At 44.5% G+C, this 23,656-nt stretch overlaps 2 protein-coding genes across 8 annotated transcripts in view; both read left to right on the top strand.

Annotated features, from left to right (window-relative positions):
• RBM20 (RNA binding motif protein 20) overlaps window positions 1-1,415 on the top strand; it is a 100,400-nt gene extending 98,985 nt beyond the window's left edge. For all 4 annotated transcript variants that reach the window (XM_051800446.1, XM_051800445.1, XM_051800447.1 and 1 more), the window contains one exon: window positions 1,180-1,415. In XM_051800446.1, coding sequence (XP_051656406.1) covers window positions 1,180-1,290 — 111 coding nt within the window. In that variant the 3' untranslated portion in view covers window positions 1,291-1,415. The remainder of the gene's footprint in view (window positions 1-1,179) is intronic.
• Window positions 1,416-16,117: 14,702 nt separating this feature from the next.
• PDCD4 (programmed cell death 4) overlaps window positions 16,118-23,656 on the top strand; it is an 18,769-nt gene continuing 11,230 nt past the window's right edge. The window contains exons 1-3 of one of the 4 annotated variants that reach the window (XM_051800466.1): window positions 16,118-16,281; window positions 19,940-20,085; window positions 21,281-21,377. In XM_051800466.1, coding sequence (XP_051656426.1) covers window positions 21,338-21,377 — 40 coding nt within the window. In that variant the 5' untranslated portion in view covers window positions 16,118-16,281; window positions 19,940-20,085; window positions 21,281-21,337. Of the gene's footprint in view, window positions 16,282-18,625; window positions 18,643-18,737; window positions 19,007-19,937; window positions 20,086-21,280; window positions 21,378-23,656 lie in introns of those variants that run through there. The other 3 variants (XM_051800467.1, XM_051800465.1, XM_051800468.1) reach the window with 3 other exon arrangements.

Raw genomic sequence — 23,656 nt, 5'->3', positions numbered from 1 at the left:
TTCTGAATAACAAGGACGCAGTTGTCACTTTGTCACGGATATGTCCATTCATTAACAGCACTGAGACCCTTTCAGATGTACCTCTTACACAAAACTTGTATTTACGTGATAGAACCTGGCAGTCCTAACACAGCTCTTAGTGTTTTTACAACCATTTTACATTTCACCTCTTCCCCATGAATGCCAAAAAGCAAACTGTAGTCTGGGGGAATCCTACAAGTAGATAAAATTTTGCAGTGATGAGGGATGGTCTTTTCAAAACAAATCAGAATGGGTAATTAGCTAGAAAAGGGAGTTTTATTATCCTAATAATGTGCAGGTCAGTTATTCTTGCATGTGATAAATGTGTAAGTCATTAATAAGAATACCTCTGCATGATTATGCAGGAATTTCCCACGTGTCTCTACACTAGCTGCTGCTGAAGAAGCTTCTTTCCATACATTTCTATGTCTGCTGACCATGAATAAATACTTTGAGCACCATTTTCAGACCCACACCCATTCATCATCCATTTTGTGTGCAGCTCTGCCAGCTAAGAGCACTGCCAAAAGGCTGAAAGCCTCACTGGCCATGTCTGTTTTTTTAAATCTCACTGAGTACTTAAAGCAGTGAAAGGCTTTATCTTTGAGAAACACAATAAATGTAAATACTCCAGCCAAGCTGCTAAATTGTGTTAGTTATTACTGAGTGTGATTATTCCCTTAAAACAAAATGTACGAAAGGTGTATCTCTGAACTGGACACACTGAACATGTAATATATATGCTTTAAATTGTGACTCTGAAATTGCATCTGTTTTCTGACATACCAGTACTTTCCTAGCATAATTCAGTTGACTCAGTGGAGTTAGTTCCTGCTCTATAGCACATGGGAGTAGAGAATAGGTAAGGTCAAGTTACACAGTTAGACTGATGGGAAGCAGAGGCCCTCCTAGTTCTGTCACTACTTCCCCTTGTGGCACAGAGTGAACCACTGAATTTCTGAGGCTCTGAGTGTATTCAGGTAGTTTGCCTGACACAGCCATGTTTCCTGGCATGAGCTTTCACCAAAGTGGGGCTTCTGTGTGCTTTCTTCCCTTTTGACATGATGGAAGAGTGAGACTTTGAAAAGGCATAAAGAATTCCACGTTGAATATTTTCAGTTTTGGTAACAATGCTTTGGTTTTTTTATGTGATTGCAGAAGTATCTATCCCAACTTGCAGAAGAGAGCCTGAAAATGAAGGAAGAAGGCAGCCATCTGCCTCAGGACGACACTGGCATTGTTCCTCACTTTGCAAAGAAAAAACTATGATGCAGATGAACTGGAAGAGCTATAATGAGTGAATGCTGATATTTTATTTTTTTTTTAATTTCTATGATATAACTGTCAATTTGCACTGTACAGAGGAGGGGAAATAAAGAGCATGTTTCCATGCATCTATGCCCAGAGTGCCATTAAAAACCAAAATGCCTGAAACTGTTTCCCACGGTGAAGCAATGCTGGCATATCTGTAAGAAGTGGAGCAATTCTTTCTCACACTCTGCGTGCTGGGAGTGGTTTCCTAGATTAAATCAGAATTCTCAGGGATTCTTAAAGTTTTAATTCTGATGTAACACATCAGGTCAGGCGGAGTACTTAGAAGCACTCAGCATCCTCCAGTGGACGCTGGAAGGAAAGGAGATGTGACTATAAATAGGCTTTAATGTTGCTTAAAATATCTTCAGCCATTTCACTCATTGCCCCAGTGAGAAGTAGGATTTGCATAGGACATTTAAAGCCATTGTGTTAAAACTAGTGAGTAGATGGCATAATGTAAACCCCATCAGCATCCACCTCCATGTCTTAGAGCTTGGTGAAATGATAAAATGTTTGTGTTGTTAAGTACTGACTGTACAATGCAGGTATTGTGAACACTGAGGGAGCCACAGTCTGTCCCAGGGACCTCACAGCCTGAACCCAGTACTGCAAGAGCAGTTTGAATGCACATGCTGACAGCCAGCCCACTCTGGTTTCAGCATTTTCCATAGCGTGGTCAGGATGTTCTCCAGGTACCACTGTGTTTGAAACTCTTGTTTTTGATAATTCTAAAGGGTGCCAACTTTGAGTCTTACAGACTTGAAACTCTCACGAGAGGCTTTTTAAAGTGCCACATGTTTGGACCATGTCTCTTTTAGACATTTTACTCAAGATCCTTGCTTTTGGGGTCTTTTTGTTTTCTTTAAAGCTTGCTTTTCCTCAGCTTGGCAACACTGAATTTTCCTGATTTTCATGGAAAGATGCCAGAATTTTAATATTGTTTTTGTATTTTATTTCCCTGAATTTTTTAAGGTGAATACAACTACTGATGGCTCACAGAGTGCTGCACTGAGAACACAGGATGCACCAGCAGCTTTGGCATTATTATGAGCTATTGTTTCTGCACAGTTGTTGCTTAGTATTTTGCGAAGTCCTTTTGAAATGCACTGTACAAGTTTCTGGTTCATTTCAATAGGGCTTTGTGTACTAAAGTGAATACTCATGCAAACCATTGCCAGAATTGATCCCAGAGTTTATAAAATGTCCCATGCAATCTGGGCAGATGGGGATTTGCAGGCGCATTTCCATTCTCTGCCTGACTCTAATATTCATCACGGTATGTTCTGTAAAAATTGCTGGTGCTGGATGTCCTGTTTAGATGTTGTGCAGAGGAAACAGATTCTATCCCTCTCTAATCATTCTATCCCTAAGAATGACGTGGATGTTGCAAAATATTGCAAAGTGGCTAAATTGCCAAAACTGCTTTCACCAAAGTATTTGTGCCCTTATATCTTGTGCCATGCTTGTTCTCTGAGGTACCCTGTAGCCAGGCAGTGTGTCTCAGAGGTGCCTGGTGTTGTTGCCTGAAGCCCTGCTCCATTTCATGGCCTGTGCTTTCCACTCGTTTTTACCAGAGGTAGGTTCAGCTTTCATATTTGGAATTCCTGCTTCTTGCAAGTTGAGGGATTCTTTGCATCCCAGATTCAGACAGGGCCAATCCAAAAGAAAAGGGGAAATGAAAAACGTTACAGCCTAAATCCTCCTTTGTCCAAGCTCGAAGTATGTGAAGACTTGGGTCCATCTCTCATTTAAAACAACCTACATTTTTGTTTTGTTTTTCCCCATGGGGAAAAAAAAAAACCAACAAACCAAAACCAAACCAATATTGCAAACCAGGTATTTTTCCTTCAAGGGTTGGGTTTTTCTTTGACTGTTTGTTTTTCACATTGCAGTGAAACTTGAGCACAGGGCTGTTAGGACAAGAGCTTGTATTGCAGGCTGTAAGATGATGAAAATGGCAGTAAAGATTGTGCAATTGTCTTCTAAAGTGCAGCTCTCATGCATCATCTGAATATGAAGTTCCCTTCATGCCCTTCAGCACAAACTGAGCACCGGGGAAGGAAATCACTACAAATGCAAGCATCAAATCTTTGAAGCTAACCCTGCTATCAGACCGGGGCTCTCATCGGCCTAATGGGAGCTTGTTAGACCATGTGGTTAAGCTTAATTGGACGTGAGACATAGCTGACTGTATATCAAAGTCATATGCCTCCAGCAACTTTATCCCCAGGTAACCTCAAATGAGAAAAGTATCACTGTTATTATTCTTTATTTGTATTGCAGTAGAAGCTACAGGTCCACTGCCTTTATTATAGGCAAGGCACAATTCCACAACAAAGACTTTCCCAGGCCAAAGAGCTTTAAATCACACTTTCTGAAAACAGACAACAGGTGGATACAGGCAGGCAGGGAAAGCAGCAGGTAACCATGAGATTTTGACTGGCAGCAGAAGAATAATTAAAATGAGTGTTTACCCAGGGGCTTATTTTTGGATTTACAAGAGATGATTCAAACTATTTTTCCCCTTCTCTAGTTCTGAATCAGGTTCATTCCCATTATTCACAGCTTGCATTTAACCTCCTTTTTTTTTCTGGACAGTTGCATTAGAAGTGCAAAATCCCATCTTGATATAGTGGGTCTTAGAAACCTTCCCTATTCTTAGGGTTAGAGTTGCTGTTAGGGTCACTTCAGTTTTGGTCTCCATCTGGAGCTCCAAAAGCTGGAGTCTTGACCAAGCTCACCAGGAACTGTGTGGTCTCCAGATCCCCTGCTGGGGTCACAGGTACAGGCCCTTGCTTGTCACTGAGGAAGGAGGAGGCTCTGGATGGCATCTACGCCCTGTGCAGTTTCCTCTGCTGGTGGTAGATGACTCAGATGAGTGATGCAGAAGCAGAGCCCAGTCCTGAAGACGTGATCAGACCCAGACATTTGTAGAAATAGATTGGACACCCTGTCCCTTTGAGTTCTGTCCTGATACAACAGCAATCTTTAAAATCCTGGGAATGGCCAAACAGGCAATTCTTCTTTCTGAGAAGGTCTTTTCTCCCCCTAAACCTCAGCATTTGAAAGCAGTTAAAAGCAATCCCAAATCTCAACGAGCTCCTAACAATCCCCATGTTCAGTTTTCAGCCCGATGCACTTCGAGAACTCGGAGATAATCTCCTTCCCTCTCCAACAGGCCATCATGCAATGCTGACAGGCACTCAACTCCTCAACTTCTCTCTACTACCTATTTTGCTGAGGAAGAAGGCTACTGTAGTCAGCCCCTTACCTTCCTCAGCTTGTGTAAAAATGTGTTGTTTCTTTTGGTTTATTATATTTAAAATCTTGACTTTTTTTAGTTGGCATAATTCTTCATCACTATAATCCACGCTGTTTATTTATATATCTATATATCTATATATATATAGCACAAAGAAGGCTCAGGTCTAGCCAAACAAATATTGATATTTAAAAAGGAGCTTCCTTAATATATACAAACCATTTCAACACATCTCAACCAAAGATTGCACTTTTTAATAGGGACTGTGTTTTTCAACTTTGTGAAATCTGTATTGATCTCAAATAGTCTTTAATGTCAATCTGCAATTTACTTTCTTTGAAGTAAAAATTGAAAGAATTTAACATTTGCCCCATAAGATTAGACAAAGTTTCATATTGGCTTTAACACTAAATTAGTGTTAGGCTGGTTATATTCAGGGTTTTTTCTATTCTCTAAGGATTAAGGCTGTGATTTGTTGAATTATACTTGAACTGGACCAGATGTACTATTTATTGAGCTTATATAATCTTGTTAATTTAAGTTTTGGCTTGTAAACAGTTGGAATTTGTTAGTACTTGTTTAATTATGTAGGAACTGTCACCAGTATTAACTGATCTGTGTAACTGATTGCAAAGTGTTTCAATTTGTGTTTCTTAAAAAGAAAGATTTTAATAAAGAGAATAATAAAGCATATACATTGGTGGGCAGTTGTCCCAGCAACAACTTCTAGCTTCCTAAGGGATCTATTAAAAATCACAAATGAATTAAAGATAGTTTGGGGGGTAAGAAGGAAGCAGGGGGACAAAAGGTTTGCTTTTAAATATAATTTCTACAAGTTGTGGTTCTTAGCAGGCAGCTCCCACTGTACAGATTGAGAGTGATTGCCATCATCTGGTGCTGAAGCTGAAGTGAACACATCTCAGTGGTTCACTCTGTAATTATTATTAATTGTTATTACCCACTCCTGTCCCTCTAGATATGTCCTCGCTTCCCTTTTTCTCTTAATTTGTGACTGAACTGGGCAAGCTGTGTGTCCCCACTGGCTTTTCTCTGTCTCCATCCAGGTTATCTTCTCAGCCTTCTGGAAGCGCCATATAAAATCCTCTCCAGCCAGGCACTTTCTCCATCTCATCTCAACCTAAGTCCCCTGTTTGCCCAATTACTCTGTTTCCCTGTGCTCTCCCACTGCCTTTGCTGGTTTTTGTTCTTTTCAGCAGACCATCCTCCCTGGTGTGCCCCCAGCTGTACAGGGACCTTTCCCACTCTCTGGCCTTCTCTCTGGCTCACCTCCATTGCCACTATCCAGAGCTCCTGGGAGGAAATAAAGCTCAGTCAGAGTGATGTAAAGACACACTTGTACTAAATATTTAAAGAATGCAGTAAGGACAAAAGCTGAGGGGAGTCTTTACTACGAAATTTGCTGAATTCATTCAGTGGAAAACACTGGGAGGAAAACTGAGACAAGGCAAGGTCCAGTCCTTGTGAAGGCAGGGCATAGGGCACTATCAAAGCACAAACTACACCTCCCACCACCCACTGAGGGAGGGAAATGGATCCATCTGCCCCACTGAAAAGCTAAGGAAATCAGTCATGGGCAAAAAGGCTGGCACTTGGGTTTTCTGGCTCCCCAGTTCCTTAAATCAGTGTCTCTTGTTTTGCAGGTGAGGTACACAGGTAATGTATTTTAAGCACAAACAGCTTCAGTTCTTCTGTCCTGGATATGTTGAAACCTTCTTTTATGTGATACCGTCTCATTGGATCTATGAATCCCTCACTCTAGAAATCAGGCAAATTGACATCATATATCCATAACAAAAAAATTAAGTTGAAACCGTGCTGTTCAAACATAGTGTTTCAAGTCCAGATTTTGTCACACTTCATTTTCTTGCTGGAAAGGGGAACTCAGGTCTGAAAAACTTCACAGGTGAACACCAGCCCGCACCCAAACACCAGCCTGGCCTTTTGACACAAGGCTGTGACTGACCTCAGTGGGACAGCCAGGCTTTAACCCAGGTGTCCTGCCTGACCCACAGAGCAGACCAGGTCAAGGCTGTCTGAAAACAGGAGCCCTCCCTGGGAAGCTGACTGGAGGAGGGCAGGGGTGTGCAAGGAGCTGAGGACAGTGCTGCCTGCTTTGGATCAGGCTGATATGGGGTCAGCTGGTGGACACTGCCCTGGCACATCAGCCGGGCTGATCAGAGGCTCCCTGCAGCACATGCTGGCCCTGTGTGAAGCAGCCTCCCTCTGCCTGCTTTCCAGCACTGAGGCAGCCTGGGACTGTGCTGTGTTTGTGCAGGTGGCAGCAAGGGCAGCCCCAGAGAACAGGTTTGCCTCTGTTTCCTTTTCTACATCTGACTCTGCCAATCTCCGCTTATCTGTGTCAATAGGTTGGGCTCTCCTCATGTGCTTGGCTCACCTGATGCAATGCTGCAGCATGAAACCATGACAGCATGTGGTATGTATTCGTGAAGGAAAAGTTCTCCCGGTTGTGCACAAAATGGGAACCAGGGATTCTTCCTAAAACATCTTAGTAGAACATCTTAGATGAAACAAAGTGTCTCCTTTTCCCTTACACGAAAGAAATACCCATAAGGATCAGCATTCAATGGCATGAAGCTGTGTCGGGTGACTTAGGTTTGATACTAGGAAAAGGTTCTTCACCCAGAGGGGTGGTTGGTCACTGGAACAGGCTCCCTAGGGCAGTGGTCACAGTAGAAAGCCAGAGTTCAAGAAGCATTTGGACAACAGCACATGGTGTGAATTTTGGGGTTGCCTGCACAGGACTCAAGGTTCCTTGTGGGTCCCTTCCAAATCAGGATATCCTATGATACGATATGAAATGATTCTCATTGCAGGGCCCGACTTAGTGACCTGGTGACCAGGAATCCTCTCCAACTCCCCTGCCATGTCTCACCTCCCTTTTGCTTGCTTTAGTGGAGCTGTGGTGCATTACAGCACTGTACAATCTTTATGAAACAGTCTCGTACTAGCCTGACATATTCACAGCACCACAGAAACATGACTTCCCAGACGCCGAAGTGAAAGAAGCAGAGGTAGTTTCCACCTCTTCCTTCCTAACTGTCCCCATTTACTACAAAATGAGGGTCAGTAGGGCCCTGGTGGGTGTCACAGGGGATTGGGAGCAGGCAGAGGAGTGGTGGGGCCATCAGGATCCTTCTTCCACACTGTGAGAATGGTTTTCTTAAAGCTAATCTGCACACAATTGCATCAGCCTACTGCAGAGTGAGTTTTCTAATCAGATACCCAAGGTGATTAAAGCCAGCAGCTGTCTCTTTTCAGTTCACATCAGGCCTGTTCTGGTTAGAGCATCATTCAGAAGCAGCGTTCAGCTACCTAATGTAAACTGAACACTATTTCTTTAAACTGAAATAGAACTGTATGTCAATTGTTAATTAACTGGGTCAGATCTGAATGAGTGGGCATGTCTGAAAGCTTTTTGGGAATTAGAAAGCTGCATAAGGCAGGTTGAATCCAGCCTATTTAATGTTTAAATAATTGCCAGACAGAGTTTTGGCCACTATTTCTCAAGGTGAGACAGAAAGTATCAGCAGCACAGCCCTGGGTCAGGAAGCAGCTTTTTCATCCTATGCCTTAGAAACAAAGTTTCTTCTTTAAAAGGTGTCCTCCCCTTGTTCCTGAGCCTTGTTTGAGAACATGTATATTAGTTCCACCTTCCTTAAACACTGTCTTGGTGTCTTTAGAGAACACAGGAAGTCTGTTTTGTTTGTGGGTTTCTTCTCTGGCTGGGCTGTTTTTGCATTGCAGCTGGTTTATCTTTGGCAGATAACAACGTGTTCTTGGCAGCAAACTTTCACCTTGAGCTCAGGGGGCGTAGCCACACTGTATTTTGCACACCTGTGGTGGGGAACTAGGAAAAATTTGCCTGTTTCTGTCGCTGCTGAGATGTAAAAACCAGTTTCACAGCAGTGCTATTAGTGTTTTGTAGAGGCCCTGGCTCCCAAGACTTGAGCACACTGGAGGGCTCTGTGTGTGTGCATGACTCTTGCTGCCCTGCATGGACTTTAGCATTCAGCATCTGGCAACTGGGCGTACTTCACCAGCAATACAATCACAAGTAACATTGTTTTGGTGTGTGCCCCAGTAGAGCTTCTAAATCTCCTTATCTACCCTGCTCGCTATTACTGCTCATAACACTGTCTGTAGGTAGGTGCTGTGATGATGAGCTTGCTGAGCCACTCCCTGCACTGAGACATTCACAGGGACTGGCGTTGATGTTCCCCGAGGTGCCCTTGCCACCAAGTGCAGGGTCTCTGGAAAGAAGTCAGACCTTAAATAGGTGTTCTCGCAGCAGAGTAAAAAGAAAGAACACTGAGACCATCAGGAAGAGCAGCCCAGGTCTGTCCTGATGCTAATGGGGATCAGCACCACTCCAGCTGAGCTATTCCAGTGCCTATTTCCATCTGATTGCAACTGGGAAAGATTGACTCAGGTAGGCAGGATATGCTAGATATTAGTCTTCCAAGATATCAGTAAGGCATCCAGGATACTGTAAATGATCCCAGAAGCCTTCTCCTTCCTTTTCCCTCACAAATTAGCCTGTGAGTGGGGGGGGGGACCCCTGAGGGTGGGGCACAAAGGGGTATTTTAGTGAGTCAGAGTAGATTTGCCATTGGACATCCCCCTCCTGTGCCGGGCACAGAAGGCAGCGCAGCTGCCACAGGGGCACAGAGACCTGGCAGTGCCTTGTGTGACTGATGCCAGGCTGTGTATGAAATAGACCCAAGAGATCTGAAATAAATGGGTTGGGCTGTGTTCTTGGGTATTTCCCACCACCAAACTGATGTCTCTCTGACTGGATGTTCACAGGCTGTGTGTTACATGCTCCTCTGCTTTTCTCTTCCTGCAAAGGCAGATGCTGATTCACAAGCTGCTGCTGTTGTTCAGCCAAAACCCCCATCCAAACCCCCTTCTGTGGGGTCTGATCTCAAAACCAGAAACCAGTCTCACTGAATCAAAGGCTACTTGAGCCTTAAGGTAAGTTAAAACAACATCAGATGTAAGCAGTGCCTAGCAGTGTGAGAAAACACTGTGTTCTGCCAGCCCAATGAAAAGAGAAAAAAAACCTGAAGTGAAAGAAACCCATCAGAACCACAGTTTGGATATGTTCCCCCCAGGAGCTGCTCCGTCTCTCTGCACTCAGGACATGTTCACACCATGGCAAGGAATGGCATGAACTCACTTTCATTAATCACTTCTTGTCAGCCAAGCAAAGTGGGAAGTAAATTCTGTTTGCTGAAACCACCATGCAGGTGGTCTAAGCGAGTGGATGTCAGCTCAGCAGGAGCACGGAGGGGTGTGCACCAGGGGTTACTGTGGGTCAGCTGGTGTCCTGATTGCTTGTGATTGTGTGAACTAGCCTGAAGATGCAGACAATATAAAGCAGAGTGATGCTTATGAGGTTTTTGAATCTCATATCTGCTCTTATTTGGTCCTGGAGGTTTTCGGCAAAGATCACCCTCTGAAACAAAGAAAAATCACTTTGCTGAAACACAAAGGACCAAGTCGTATTCAACCTCTTTCAATGCTTCTATGATCTTGCAGAGCCTTTGAATTCCTCTTTACCTTCAAGAGGTTTACTACAGTGCAAAATGAGTTCCTGGAACAAAAAGATGCTCCTTTTCAAGGGGATATGGGTTGTTGAGGCTTCAGGTAATGCTTTGAGGTGAGTTGTCAAATGTTGCTAAAATAATCTTTTCCCACCACTTTCCTCATGTCAGCATTTCTAGCTCCAGTGCACTGTGGCTGCTGTTGTTATGTAAAAATTTATGAATGGCTGAAAAGTTCAAAGGCATATTGGCAACCCCAAGTCCCGAAAAACCAGGAGTCATCCCAAGCCCTACCCTGTTTCCCAAGACAAAGTTGTTTGCCAGCTATTTCTTTTCTTAACTTTTTTTTTTATTAGCCCACAAACTTTAGGAACTCTTTATTCACCTCCCAGTTTTTTTGAGCTTTTAGATTGCACTAGTTTCATGGTTTCAAATCTTTCATCCACAAAACCTTGAGGGCTAGGGACATACTTTGTTTACAAATGAAAGCTGAAATTCCCTTCTTTCAAGGAGCTGGGATTTTAGGATATAATACCCAAAGCATAAAAGTTGTGATAAAATCACAGGAGTTGCCAGCAGTGCACAGAAGAAGAGACACTGGATTGCAGTGAGCTGCAGGCATCACTGGCTACTGTCATTTTAGGGAGTCAAATAAAAATAACATTGTGGTTAAACATGAGCTCTACAGGCCTAACTAAAGAAGATAACCTCATCTCTTTCTAGCTACAGTGCTTCACAAAAGCATTGCCTTTGTAATCCTCTGGATTAATGTTCACACTCAAGCACTCTGCCCCAGAAGCCTCTGCACCCCTGGCAGAATGCGTTTAAAAGGATAAAGCCTCTCTGGGATGCAGAGGAGGCTGGTGCCAGCCAGGCACCTCCTGGGACACGTGGCTGTGGCTGCTTCCAAACCAGGAGCATTTCAGCCCAAGTAATCCTCCTTTCTTCCCTCTCATTCCTCTTGACTGTTGCTTTAATTTCAGTGTCGTGCCGCCTTTCACATAGCCCCCTTCAGCCTGAATCGGATCCCTATTGTCTGTGTTGTCAACACAGCTGTTTAAATCCCTTCCCCCAAATACCCCAGCTTTCCAGAAAGCTCCTGCCTGCAAGGCCCAGGCGATGTTCTGAGTTTGCAGCTTTCTGTCAGGTCCTGGGCTGAGCTCAGATTCCTGTTTGGACCAGCATGAAGTCAAAACGGAAACGAACTCAGGAAAACCCTCCACTTCGGCACAGCCTGATGTTCACTGACTGTGCTGGAGGCTGCTGCAGCGCTCCAGCCTGGGACTGGCAGCAATGCAGGGCAAAGCGAATGACTAGCATTATTAAAAATGCTTCGCAATTATACAGCACCTTTTCATCTGAAGATTTCAAAGCTTTGTAGCACTCACACAAAGTTACTTATTATCCCTGGCGTTTAGCAGAGTCAGGAAAGGAAGGAAAGCAGCAGCTAAGTGACTTGCCTTAGGACATACAGTGAGTGAGTCGGCGTCAGAGGTGGGAACTCAGCCCGAAGTGCTGACTCTGTGGCTCATGCCCCAACGCGAAGACACACCTCGCCTTCTCCCAGAGTTAGAGTGCCAGACCACCTCCTTGGGGGGTGCAGAGATGGGGCAAGCACTCTGCCCACCCAGAGGGTCAGCACAGCCCGGGCAGTGCACTGGAGACACCTGGCTGGGAGCAGCACCCACCGCTCCTAAGCCCTGCTCCATTCCCCTGGAGCCCCGTGCTCACTGCTGAGGGGCTACTGTGGCACCTGTTGTGCCTGAGGCTGCAGACCAGCTTGCCATGGCATGGTGTGGCTGAGTGTAGCTAAGTATACCAGTGACCTGGAGGGCCTGGAGGGCAGGGTGTGGTGTGCCATGCCCCAGGGCTAAGCATGGCTATTGCAGACCCCAACTCCAGCATGATCCCTCCAGCCCACTGGCTATATGCACACAGGAAAACCACAGGGACCTTCCTTGACAGGGGACAGCTCTAGGGACAATTCAACCTTGATACCCCAGAACACACTATTGAGGACCAGAGATGGTTTTCCTTTATCAGCACTGCAGCCAGGTTGCTACTCTCCCACTAGCCAAGCCTTGGCTACAGTGAAGGTGCAGCAGCACTGGTTTCCTTCAGACCAGGCGGTCCAAGCGGCCAAGGAGCCTGGATATACACTCAGTCACCTGCCAGGAGATCAGAAACACATTTGTAAGATGTTACACTCTTTGACTGGCTCAACAGGCTGTGCTGTGGGAGGGACTGGGTGCCAAACCTTTGTGGCTTTGCAGCAAGAGAGCTGAAAATGCCAAGTCCTTGTATACCAACACTTCTCTAACTTCAGGCAAGTGGTGGGATTTAGTGACAGTGTGCTGCTTCCTGGAGGTAAGTCAGAAGGAGGGAGAGGATAGAGGGAGAAAAAAGCAGATGTGAAATGGGGTGAACAGAGGCAGGCAGACCTCTAGACCTCACTAGCCAGGAGAAGGCCTTGGCTGTGTGTCTAGGCCCTGCTGAGGTAAAAATTCTTGTTGATGTTTACCACAAAGGATGACTTGCATAGTTTTATTTATCAGGTGAAAAAAAAAATTCAAAAAAACACCAACTAATCTGCTTCTGCTCTTCCACTGAGCTACTTGCTTTTACCCTAGAACTACCAGGAAAATCCCCTTTGGTCAAGTTTTTTCTCAGAGACTTGAGATGCTGCAGGTTTTTTAATGATAAACAGTACCCTGTTCAAAGTATTACATCCCTATTATGAAGGCAGGCATGACTGATAGAGCTTCAGACGTCAAAGGGACGCATTTAAATAAATAACAGGAACTAATCCATATAGCCAGCTTTCCTTAGGAGCTTGGGGATTTACATGTCTAAACTTTACTGCGATGAGACTCCAGGACTGGGGATAAAACTCTAGTTAACTAGAAGCATAACTTCACTGGAGATAAAACCCAGGCAAGGGGAAAATCTTGAAGACAGAGACTGAAGTAGAATGAATTTCAACCTCAGAAATGATACTTAGAGTGAGCAATCATTACAAGGAATAATTTTAAAAAGCAAAAGAACAGATCAGGTATAAAAGCCATGTCTCAAAAGTGAGTTGGAGTTTTGTCTTTTAAAGGACATCAATAAAAAAATGGGAAAAAGCTTTTCCTGGTTGCATATGGGTGAAGAAAACAGAGGAGGAAAAAGAGATTATATAGGGTAGAGGTTAATCTGTATTGGGTATGTGCAAAACCTGAACTCATACTTTTCTTTAACTTTTGATAACGATGTTAATCATGTGGCTGCAGATGTGAGGGATAAGAGGATAGGGGTATGGAAATGTTGGTGGCCAGAATAGAAGCAAATCTCAGGGCTCCTTCCTGCCCTGAAGGCAGAGGAACGGGCTAATCCACATGCCAGAGCTCTGGAAGAACTGGCCCGATGTCTTTAACAGGTCCCTCAGTCAGGGACGGGAGCACAGTGAACCTGAACAGAAGTGAACTGATCTGGACAAGAACAGGCATGAAGGTCTCATCTTAATAGAATATGGACAGCTTCAGAAAAAAAATGGTGAAGAAAAGGCTAGCAAAAGAGAGGGAGGTAATGGCATGAGATTAAATGGGTTTATCAAACCCATTTATCTTTCTTGGGTAAGACAAGCTTCAAGCTATCTGCTTAGTGAAGGAAATAGGGTGGATCTCACCTATCTGGACATAAATTGTACATTTTATATGGTACCATGCGGAAAGTTCTTAAGAAAAGGGAGAAGTGATTTAGCACAAGATATATAAAGATACATCCTTAAAGACCTGCTGTAAGAGCAGCGCAGGGCTGCCAGGCTGGAGGGCAGCTAGCAGGGGAGTGTTAAACATCACTCCTGCAGATCTGGCAAGTGCTCTTGTAAATGAGCCTGGTACTAATGTTACTGGAGAACTGGTGAAATTGCTGACGATGGAAAATATGAAGCAACCTCAGGACAAAAGAGGCTTGAGATATTACACAGGAAAAGGTAGTTAGCAGCAGAAAGTGATGGTCATAGGCACAAATGACCAAACCCTTTCCTACAAACTAGCTGGCAGCTCACACTTTGATCAACAACTAACTGACTTGTCAACACAGTGGAAACAGGAAGCAAGAAATGCAGTCCTGGAAGGCAGCAGGAGAGGTGCGGCCCAGGCTGCAGCGAGGGCCGGGGTGAGCTTGAGGAGAGGCTATTTCACTTCATTTTGCACAGCAAATGCCAAGAGCAGGAGGATTTCTCTGCATAAATACTTGTAGTAAGGGAAGAAAGAAGAGCTGATGGTGCTAAGGGCCAGTGCTCGTACAGAATAAATGATCAAAAAGAGGCATCAGACATTTTGATTAGAAGATTGTTACTAACCATTTGACAATGTGGTTCTGGAATAGCCTCCCCACTGCAGTTGTGCATGCAAAATATTAAATTGCTTTGAGGATGGAACTTGGCAAGTTTATGAAAAGGATTATATCACACAGAGCCTTTGACAGAAGAGCTGATAGCACAGAAGTTCCTGCCAGTCCTAAGCACAAAGGTAAATGTTCTGTAACCCTCTGTCCATATAAATATAGAGCATGTGATTATATACACACAAAAAGCAGGCACATGATTTATTAATCACAGGACCTCAGCTTGTCAAATAATAATTACAAGGCAATAACACACCTTGTTTTAATAAATGGCTCCCTAAGACTTTCTCCCACAGTAAACCAGTAAAAAAGGACAATTATTCTGAGGTAAATGTGGCATTTCATGTTTCTGGTTGTTAGCTCTTAAATGAACTCACTGTCTGGAACCCTTAAATCAAGTACTCCCATTTTTCTGCACATTTCACAAGTTCAGCCCTTTCCAGTAAAGCGTCTTTTCAGATGCGTGACTGCCCTTTGTTAAGGCAAGAATGAACAGATGACAACGGCAGCACAGAGGAGACATGCCTGGAACAGTTTTACAGCACAGCCCCAGTGCTAATGCTTCTGCCAGCAGGGCGTACTCAGAACTGTGAACAAGGGGAGGCTTCTTGTGCAGTGTGAGGGGCAAATCCTGGAAAGCCATGATAGCGACAGGAAGGCAGCGGTTTGGGAAAGTGTTTATCCAAAGCCATGGCAGTGGGTGACACTGCAGTTTCCACGCTCAGGCAAACGCAGTGTGATCCCCCTCCACCTCCCAAGGGTGCCCAGCCTCGACAGGCGCTGCTCACACAGGTCTGCAGCGCAGCCCGGCTACCAGCGCACTGACAGAGCTGCGCGACAACGTTCAAAAGCAACTCTAATTACTGAGCTTCAAAAAAAGTGAAGGCGTGTTTTAGTACCCTTTCAACCTGGAGCTGACGCTGCCTGATCAGGAATGGGATTGCTGTGCTTGCAGTTCATTTTATGAAGGCACTTTTGTAGAAGATGCAAAAATAAAAGTAGTTTGAAGGAAAATAAAGCAGAAGGCCAAGAGACAGGCAACTGAACAGAGCAGACTGATTTAACAGATATGATACATTTTTGCTGTCTGCATTATGTGTGGAAATTTATATTCCAAGTTACACAGTAACAGACTCGACTGTAATCAAACAGCACTGCTGAGGTGTCAGGAGCACAGATGCTGCCTATCGAAAATACTTAAAACAGAAAGTAAAACTTTGAAAAATCCGCAGTGGGGAGCACAAGGAAAATACTAGATGTTTCTAACCCAAGGCAGCTTCTGTCTGTTTTTCACTGCTCTGATACGGGAGGTCGGAAGACCTACGTGAGTCACCCCAGCGACAGCTCCGATAAACCTTGATGAAAAGCAAAGGCCGGCAGCAGACTGCCCAGGGCAGCCTGGAGACACGCCGTGTCTATTGTGCACTCCACATCGGACGGGGGGAAGGGCTGCTCCACGCGTTTTGGGGAACTTCAGCCAATGGATTCCTCCCCTGGGTGTTACGGGAGGGCTTGGCCAGCATGTGAGAAAGGGAGGGGAGAGTTTGAAAACAACCCAGCAGGCTCTAAGGAAGGAAGGCTGCTAGAAAGTGACCCGCTCGCCTCCGTGCAAGCATTTCGCTCCAGGTGATCGGCGGAGCTCGGGGTGGAAGCGCAGGAGGGGCCTGGCAGCTCCTCGCGAGTCCCGCTTGGCGCGGGTCGGCACAGGTAACCCGGGATGCAGGTGCGGGGCAGCGGGCGCTGGGCTGAGCAGCCCACACAGGTTGCCTCGAGCTGCAAATCCACCAGAAATGGTCGAGAGAGGGTTTTTTTTCCTAGGGGAGGAGGAATTCTGCTCTTTTGTTTTAATGGGGATTTTGGTAGTATTTTTGCTATTAGTGTGGTGGGGGAGGGAGGGCAACAGGGAGCAAGCAGGTCTCCACAGATCAGAGCTTGGCACGTGATCAGCTGTCTTTTAATTATTGCAGGCAGTTTTGAGGTTAGAAAGGCAAAAAGAGGCGATATCTTTTAGTACACTGGTTGATACAATGGAAAAATACAAATGATCTTTCATGCACAGCAGCTCTTTTACAGGTCACAGTGCTTTAGAAATCAGAAAATATGCACAGTTAAATCTAGAGGAGATTTTCAGTGATTGATAACTCAGCTGCTAATAGACACATTCAGCAGAAGAAATTAAAAACACACCATTTTCTTGTCTGGAGGTGTGCTGGATGGTTTAGAGTTTTTCATCTTCTTTTGACTACTGACCCAGCTTTTAGGCCTCTTGGAAGTGATCCAGTCCTAAATGTCACCAGAAAATCTTCTAGCAATTTTTTACAGTGCTTTAAAATGTGTAATTGGCATGATGTGGTATTTTGTGGCATCTTTCCTTGTGCAGGTCCTGGTTATCATTTCAGATTCTCTGCCACCTCTTTACTGAAAAATCTCTTAAAGCCCCTTTCTGCCTTGCAGGGGAAGCTGAATTCCATGATCTATGTTAATAGCTGGAATTTATTTTCCAAATCTCGGTTGTGACATTGTAGTGGCTTGCTTGGTAGGCGCTAGTCAGTGGAGGTGCAAAGAGCAAACTAGGAATTGGTTTTTGATTGATGGGGAAACAACCTCTGCCTCTAGGTTGTGCATGAAAAAAAGTCTTGTGTGAGCATGTTGGACTGTTCTGACTTAAAAAAGTCTGGAATCTAGTGTCTTCATGAGCAAGAAAGGTTTTCTTTCTGTCATTTGTCTGATGGGGAAAGTATTTATCATAAAAATATGCAATCATGCTGCACATTCTTTTAACAGATAATTGTTGTTTTAATTCTTAAACCCAGTTTTGATGATTCATGCAGAGCTGGGCCAGTAAATGAATTCAGAAGCTCTTACACAAGGGAACTTTGGCTCTTATTTCAGTCAGAAGTACACAGATTTGGAGTAGAATTATACTGGAAAAATATATAAAAATACTACGACAATCAAATCGTAATCTGTTAACTGAGGAAGTTTCTCTCACTGGCAGCTGAAAAATCCTGTAACACACAAGTACCAGAGCAGAAGTGATCTGTGTTTGCTTCCCTCACTGAGCTGGTCTGCTGTTGCTTGGGCTCTCGGGAGTGACAAATTAGGGAGAGAAAACAAAGGGTTAGCTGAGTTTTTAGGAGAGACCGTGAATGGAAGCAAAACACGACAATGACTGTCATCTCTAATTAAGTGTCTGGCCTCAGGCGGTTCGCAAGGAATAAATAGGGTAAATGTAAACTAAAATAAGGTAGAAAGTTTGGAAGGCTGTTGGATGGACACGCACGGTTTGGCTGTCCATCTTACACCTGCTCTGTGTTCAGAGTTCCAGCAGTGGAGAAGGCGGATGCAGCACCTTTTCCCGTCGATTGCCTGAGCAGTAGGAATCCTGCCTGCCAAGTCTGTGGTGTTTCCCAGTCCCCCGCCCAAAACCCTGTCCCAGTGCTGAAGAAATGGTAGAGGGGTCATGTGTGGAGGAGCAGCAAAAGGTCTGAAATCCCCTTGTTAGGCGAGAGAAACACGCACAAAAAAGAGATAATACGTTATTTTTCTGATGGCTTTAGTTCAGAAAAGGAAAAAAAAAATTATTTCTAATGAAAGGGGGCAGACAGCACGCTGAGGGGGATCCAGGTACAGCTGTCCAGGCTTGCCCCGGTGCAAACACCCGGCGTCCCCAGGCGGGATGCGAGGAGCTGTCCTTCCTCGTCCAGGGGTCCGTCCCTTCACACGTGACCCAAACCCTGTCACAGATGTTGCCCAGCGGTGCCAATGATCCCCCTAAGCGGAAGGATTCCAGCTGTGACCGCCCGGTGCGGACCGTGGGCGCTCCGGGCCGTGTCACACGGAGCAAATGGAGGCCATGGGCAGGTGCGCGTGCGGCGCCCCCTCCTCCCCATCCCGCACCAATGGCTCCTTCCCGCTCCCCCCCCGGCCCGCCCAAGATGGTCTCGGCCTTCCCACAGATCCGAACCCGCTCCAGACCCCGCCCGCCGCCATCCGCGCCTGCCGATTGGCTGCGGCGGCGGGCAGGAACCAGCCAATCGCGGCGCCGACAGTGGCCCGGTCGCTGGGGTAGAAAACACAAACAAGCAGGGGGCGGGCGCGCGCGCGGGGGCGGGGCCGGGCGGCGGCGGGGGCGCGCACGGGCGGCGGGGGCGGGAGCGCGCGGCGGCGGTGAGGGGACGCGGCCCGGCCCCGGCGGCCCTCAGGGAGCGGCGGTGCCCAGGACGTATCCCGGGAGCTGCGAGCGCATCCCGGGGGCTGCGGGCTCTCCCGGGCCGCAGCCAAGCCGCCTCAGCTGCTGCCAGGCCTGTGCCTGTGCGCCAGCCAGGCCCTCGGCCCCGCTCCCAGCGGCCTGAGCCCTCACTCCCTCCCGCTCCTCAGGGCTGGGGCTGCGTCGCCGCTGGTCCCTGCCCGTGGCACGGGTTTGGTGCGGGTACTGAATCTCACCTGGTTTGTGTGTGTGTGTGTGTGTGGCTGCAGAACAGCAGCTGGTGCTGGTGGGTCTCCAAAGCTTCGGTGATGGGGGGGAAGGTTGGCCTAAAGTTGGGGAGAAGGGGAAAAAAGTGTATGCTGTGTGGGAGGTTCCTCGGGGATATTTTGCACATAAGGGAGGTCTTGATGAGTTCTGGAGGCCTTGTCCTGCAGCATGTATTGTTCCTAAAGGTTAATGTGCCACTGTTTGTCTGCTGGGGTAGAGTTACCTGTTTGGTTAAAGGAGTGGTGGTGGGTACAGAGCACGAAGCATATTTTATTGGTGGATTTCAGTGACTTAGGAAATATCCTTGTCTGATGAACTACTTTAAAAGTACTGTTCATATCAGTGATTCATCTTAAGATCTCTTGCAGCATTCGTGTTTTGCAGATGCATAAAGTGACTTCTGTCCATTTTATTCATGTGTTATCTCTTGTAACAAAATCTGGGGGTTATTTATTCTGATGTTTTTAAGGCAGTTTTTCAACGTTGATTGGTAGTGCTGTATGCAAACTAGAAAGTGATGGGGTTTGAATACAGTGATGAGTACCAGAATCCTGAAGCTCCAGCAGATCTGGTGGCTTGAATTACTGAAGGGTTGAGAAGGTGCATTGCTAAACTGAGGGTGTATCTCCTGATCAGTGTGACAGCAGGAATTGTAGGGCTCAGGAATTCTGTCATCCTTGTTATGAACAAAGTAAGGTGCTGGATCTGAGAAAGACAGCACATGGAAGTTGTGTTGTTATTTATTATCTTGTCAGAGGTGGAGGATTTCAACCAGGGTTGTCTACAGGAAAAGCATTTCTCCACTTGCAATTAAGGACTTGATTATAAACAATGAAAGTTGTGATTATTATTTAATACAGGTTTTGTCCTTTGTTGTCTTTTTCAAAGAGGTGGACAACTGATGGAACATTCCACTGGGAAGAATAAAACTGTTCTTACAAGATAGTTTGCACAGATTACACTGAGACCCACACAGAGAAATCTCTCAACCAAGAGTGACTGGGAACACTTGGACTCCTGAATGACTGCTTGAGGTAACTCATGGAAAACGTTTATCTAAAGAACTGGTGTGGGGCAGGGAGGACTCTTATTACACAAGGCTGGTAACTTCTTGGGTTGGCACTAGGAAAACCAAGATAATGACAGCTGAATGCTGTGCCCTAAACCAGAGTTGCTTTATTGCCAACGGTCCTTGATGAGTCATGGGTCTGTGGTAGGCAAGTGGGCAGGGGAGGGAAAAACAAGGGAAGAGAAGAAAAGGGGAAGGGAGAGCAGTTGTTTGGTGTCAAGATCTTGCCAGTCAATGGTGAGCAGTTCTTGGGGCAGCAAAGGATGAGAGAGGGGGGAAAAAAGAGCCACTGAATTTTTACGGGGCAGACACAAATACTAATGATATGCCCAGGCCTACGAAGCGATTTGTAAAAATCTTGCAGGTGGAAAAGTGTATGGGGGAAATCTGAGACTGCTTAATTTCTTAATAAAGGAAATTTCCTTACATAAAGGAAAGATGCATGATGCCATCCCTTTCACAGGGGCTGGGGTGGTTTGTAGGACAGCAGCTACCGGGAAGAGGGAGAAAGAGTAACAGAAGAAGAGAAGTGTTTAAGTGTAGAGAACTTTATCCCTTGCAGATTTAATGGTTGTTGTAAAGAGTGTTTGAAGGGTGCAGAAGCACAGATGCGAAAGCTTGACAGCTGTATATACCTGTACAACAGAACATAAAGACTCTGTCCTTGAGGGGAGGAACAAAAATTAACTTGTTTCTAAGGGCTGGTCTGAACTCGATAACTTGGTACCATTTTATCAGTATAACTCACGTGAAGAACGTTCCTCTCAGTGGATGCAATTATAACATTGATATTGTGTGCTCATACAGATAACGACTTCGGAGAACAGGACAGTCTAGGTTGATAGTGGGGGCTTTTATCAGCTAAAAAAAGGTGCATACACAGGGCTTTTACCCTTAAAATAACGGCTTTTGTTGCCTTTATAAGCAACAGAACTGACAGCTGCTAAGACATCCAGGCTTAGAGGTGTTTGAGAGTGGTGCTTCTCTCATGCTACACCATTTACCTTCCCAGGAACTTTGCAGTGGTTACTGATAGTTAATTATAACTTAAAACCCACCGCTTTTTGCACTGCATTTTGTGAGTGAAGCCTTTGCAGCTTTTTACTTTTAAGATTTGATCTAGTGTTTTTCTTTCCCTAAGCTTCTCTGTTTCTGTTTAGGCCTTGGAAGGAAAGCATTAAGACTTTACATTTCACAGTCAGTTCTGTTAAGCAACTATGGAAGTAGAAAAGGAGCACATTTATATCACCCCAACAGGTAAGTAATGTATTCAGTATTTTTTCACTTAAAATTGCTTAGCTGACTAGAAGTGTTCTCTGTAGAAAAAATGTATTACCCGATAATTTTCTAACAGTACTGGTTAAAAAAACCAAACAACTCATCAAAAATTTACAGAATAGTTATTTCAATTTTATATCATAGTATCCTGCTTTATTACATTTATTTCGAAATTTATTAAAATAACAAAGTTAACATTTCTTTAAGTTCCTGAATAGTATTGGAACTTGTCTTCTTATCTTCTGAGTTCAAGTAATGCTGGCATGAAGAAAAGAATAAGCTCAAAAGTAAAATGTGTAGGTGTGTTTGAGAGGTACAAATTCTGCTTTCAAGTAACTATTTACCTCAAAATTAGAGGAAATCAAAAGATGAAGGACTTGGCTGGAAGTAGGCTGGCATGGGAAAAATTTAGGAAATATGTGTTAGGGACTGCTCTGAAATTCACTGTTTTGTCCATATCACAAATGTCTCTTATGATGCTTAGTCAAGGTAACACAGCTTCATGTTGTTTTCTGTGTCTCCAAAGTTTATGATGGTCTGGACCGACTCCTTTATTCAGAGTTTTTGTAGGTTTAAATGTTTTTGAGAAAAAAATGTTATCCGTTAAGATGGTATGTAATGCAGTTGAGGTAGCAACATGCTCCATATGATTTCTTATATTAAAGCAGGGTTAGGCTGATGTAGAAGATACATTACTTCTCAGCAATTTAGAATGTATTTGGATAATAAAGGGGATTCTGCTAGAGAGCTGTGTCGACCAAGTTTGGACAATTAAATTGGCGTGTAGGTCAGTATTTGTAGAAGGCTTTGTTAATTAAGGTAGCACCATACAAGCACAGATTTTAAGTGAGCCTGCTTGGCTTAATGGCAGGAAAATAAGGTAAATTTGGATAACTTCTTAGTATATAGCAAGCAAAGTATTAAAGGTTATAGAAAACTGTTATTGCTTATATATGTGTAGGTTTTATGATGAAAAAATGAGAAGCTGGAAGATCTACATCATTTTGTATGTACTTTTAATTCAATTATTTTATTTTAGAAAATTGTTGGAAAATACTATATGTGTCCAGCCTGTTTTTTCAGGTAACTGATAGTGGAGGGCCAGTTGGTTACAGTATTATGGAGAAGGAGGTTGCAGCTGGAAGTGACAGTGTTATATAAAAAATATTAGTTTAGTAATGCAGTGAGAAATATTAAGTGTTATGGGTTGGATGTTTCCTGTGGAGGATTTCCGTTAGTCTTGAACCTGAGATCAAGACTGTGTAAGGAGGTTGGACTGTAGCTTCCCCTTTTATCCCTAGTTGCCAGATCCAGACTTGTGTTAGTTGTTGGCCATTTTCTTTGGAAACTGAGAAAGAAGTGGTCATTGAAAAGTGTAGTTTCTGGACAACCAGGTCGCAGGTCTAAACTGAAGAAGTTCATGGGAGACTGGGCATGAAGAATTTGAGTGCATATTTGTCTGAGATGAGCTGGTTGTGCTGATGGGGTCTCCTGGGGAATGAGAGGAAGGAAACCTGTTCTGTTTGGGTTTGCTTTTTTCCCCCTCCTGTAGCTTTATGCAAATCTCTCATTGTTTTATTAAAATGTTAGACAAACTGAGAAAGCTGCTTGTGAGGAATCTTTTCCTGGATGTGATGCATGCTTTTCTCTTTTAGCTTGCTGCAAGCGTAAAAGGAATGCTTTTGTGGGAGTAATGAGTGGAAAGATGAAGCTTAGACTGGAATGGCTGCATTTGCTCAGCTGTAGCGTTCGCATCTGCGAACACTAGTATCTAAATGTTATTTCTTTGATCACAAAGGAGGCAGTTCCATCAAACTTTACTCAGTTTGTAGTGTAGTATCCTCTTTGATATGGGTAAATACTTTGAGGTTGGAAATATTTTATTAGTGCACTTTGCTTTCAAAACTGTTTTTCATGGATCTGTTTTGAAGTGATAAAACACAGTTCTGAGAAGTATTGCTAAATGAATGTTTCTAATGAGGATGTATTGGTATGGTGAAGTGACACATTAGCTAAGTTCAAATACAAATTTAAAATACTTTTCATATTCTGAGTTCATGGCAGTAAACTTTTCTGTAAAGCAGGTTTGGCACAGTTGGAAAACCAGCTGCCTCTGTGTGCCTTATTATTGCTCTTCTAGGAGTGGAGCTATAGGTTATGTCTTTGAGATTCCACTTAGTCTGCAAGAAAAGGAGGCTGTTCCCCCTGTGTGTGTGTATCTTTCAGTTTGCAAGGACTCCTAAGGTACTTACTGGAAT

This window comes from Manacus candei, unplaced genomic scaffold (genome assembly GCF_025592945.1).
Source record: "Manacus candei isolate 608988 ecotype Guabito, Panama unplaced genomic scaffold, ASM2559294v1 h1tg000050l, whole genome shotgun sequence".
Lineage (NCBI taxonomy): Eukaryota > Metazoa > Chordata > Aves > Passeriformes > Pipridae > Manacus > Manacus candei.
Note: the sequence above shows the minus strand (reverse complement) of the source record. Positions and strands in the feature narration are given on the sequence as shown.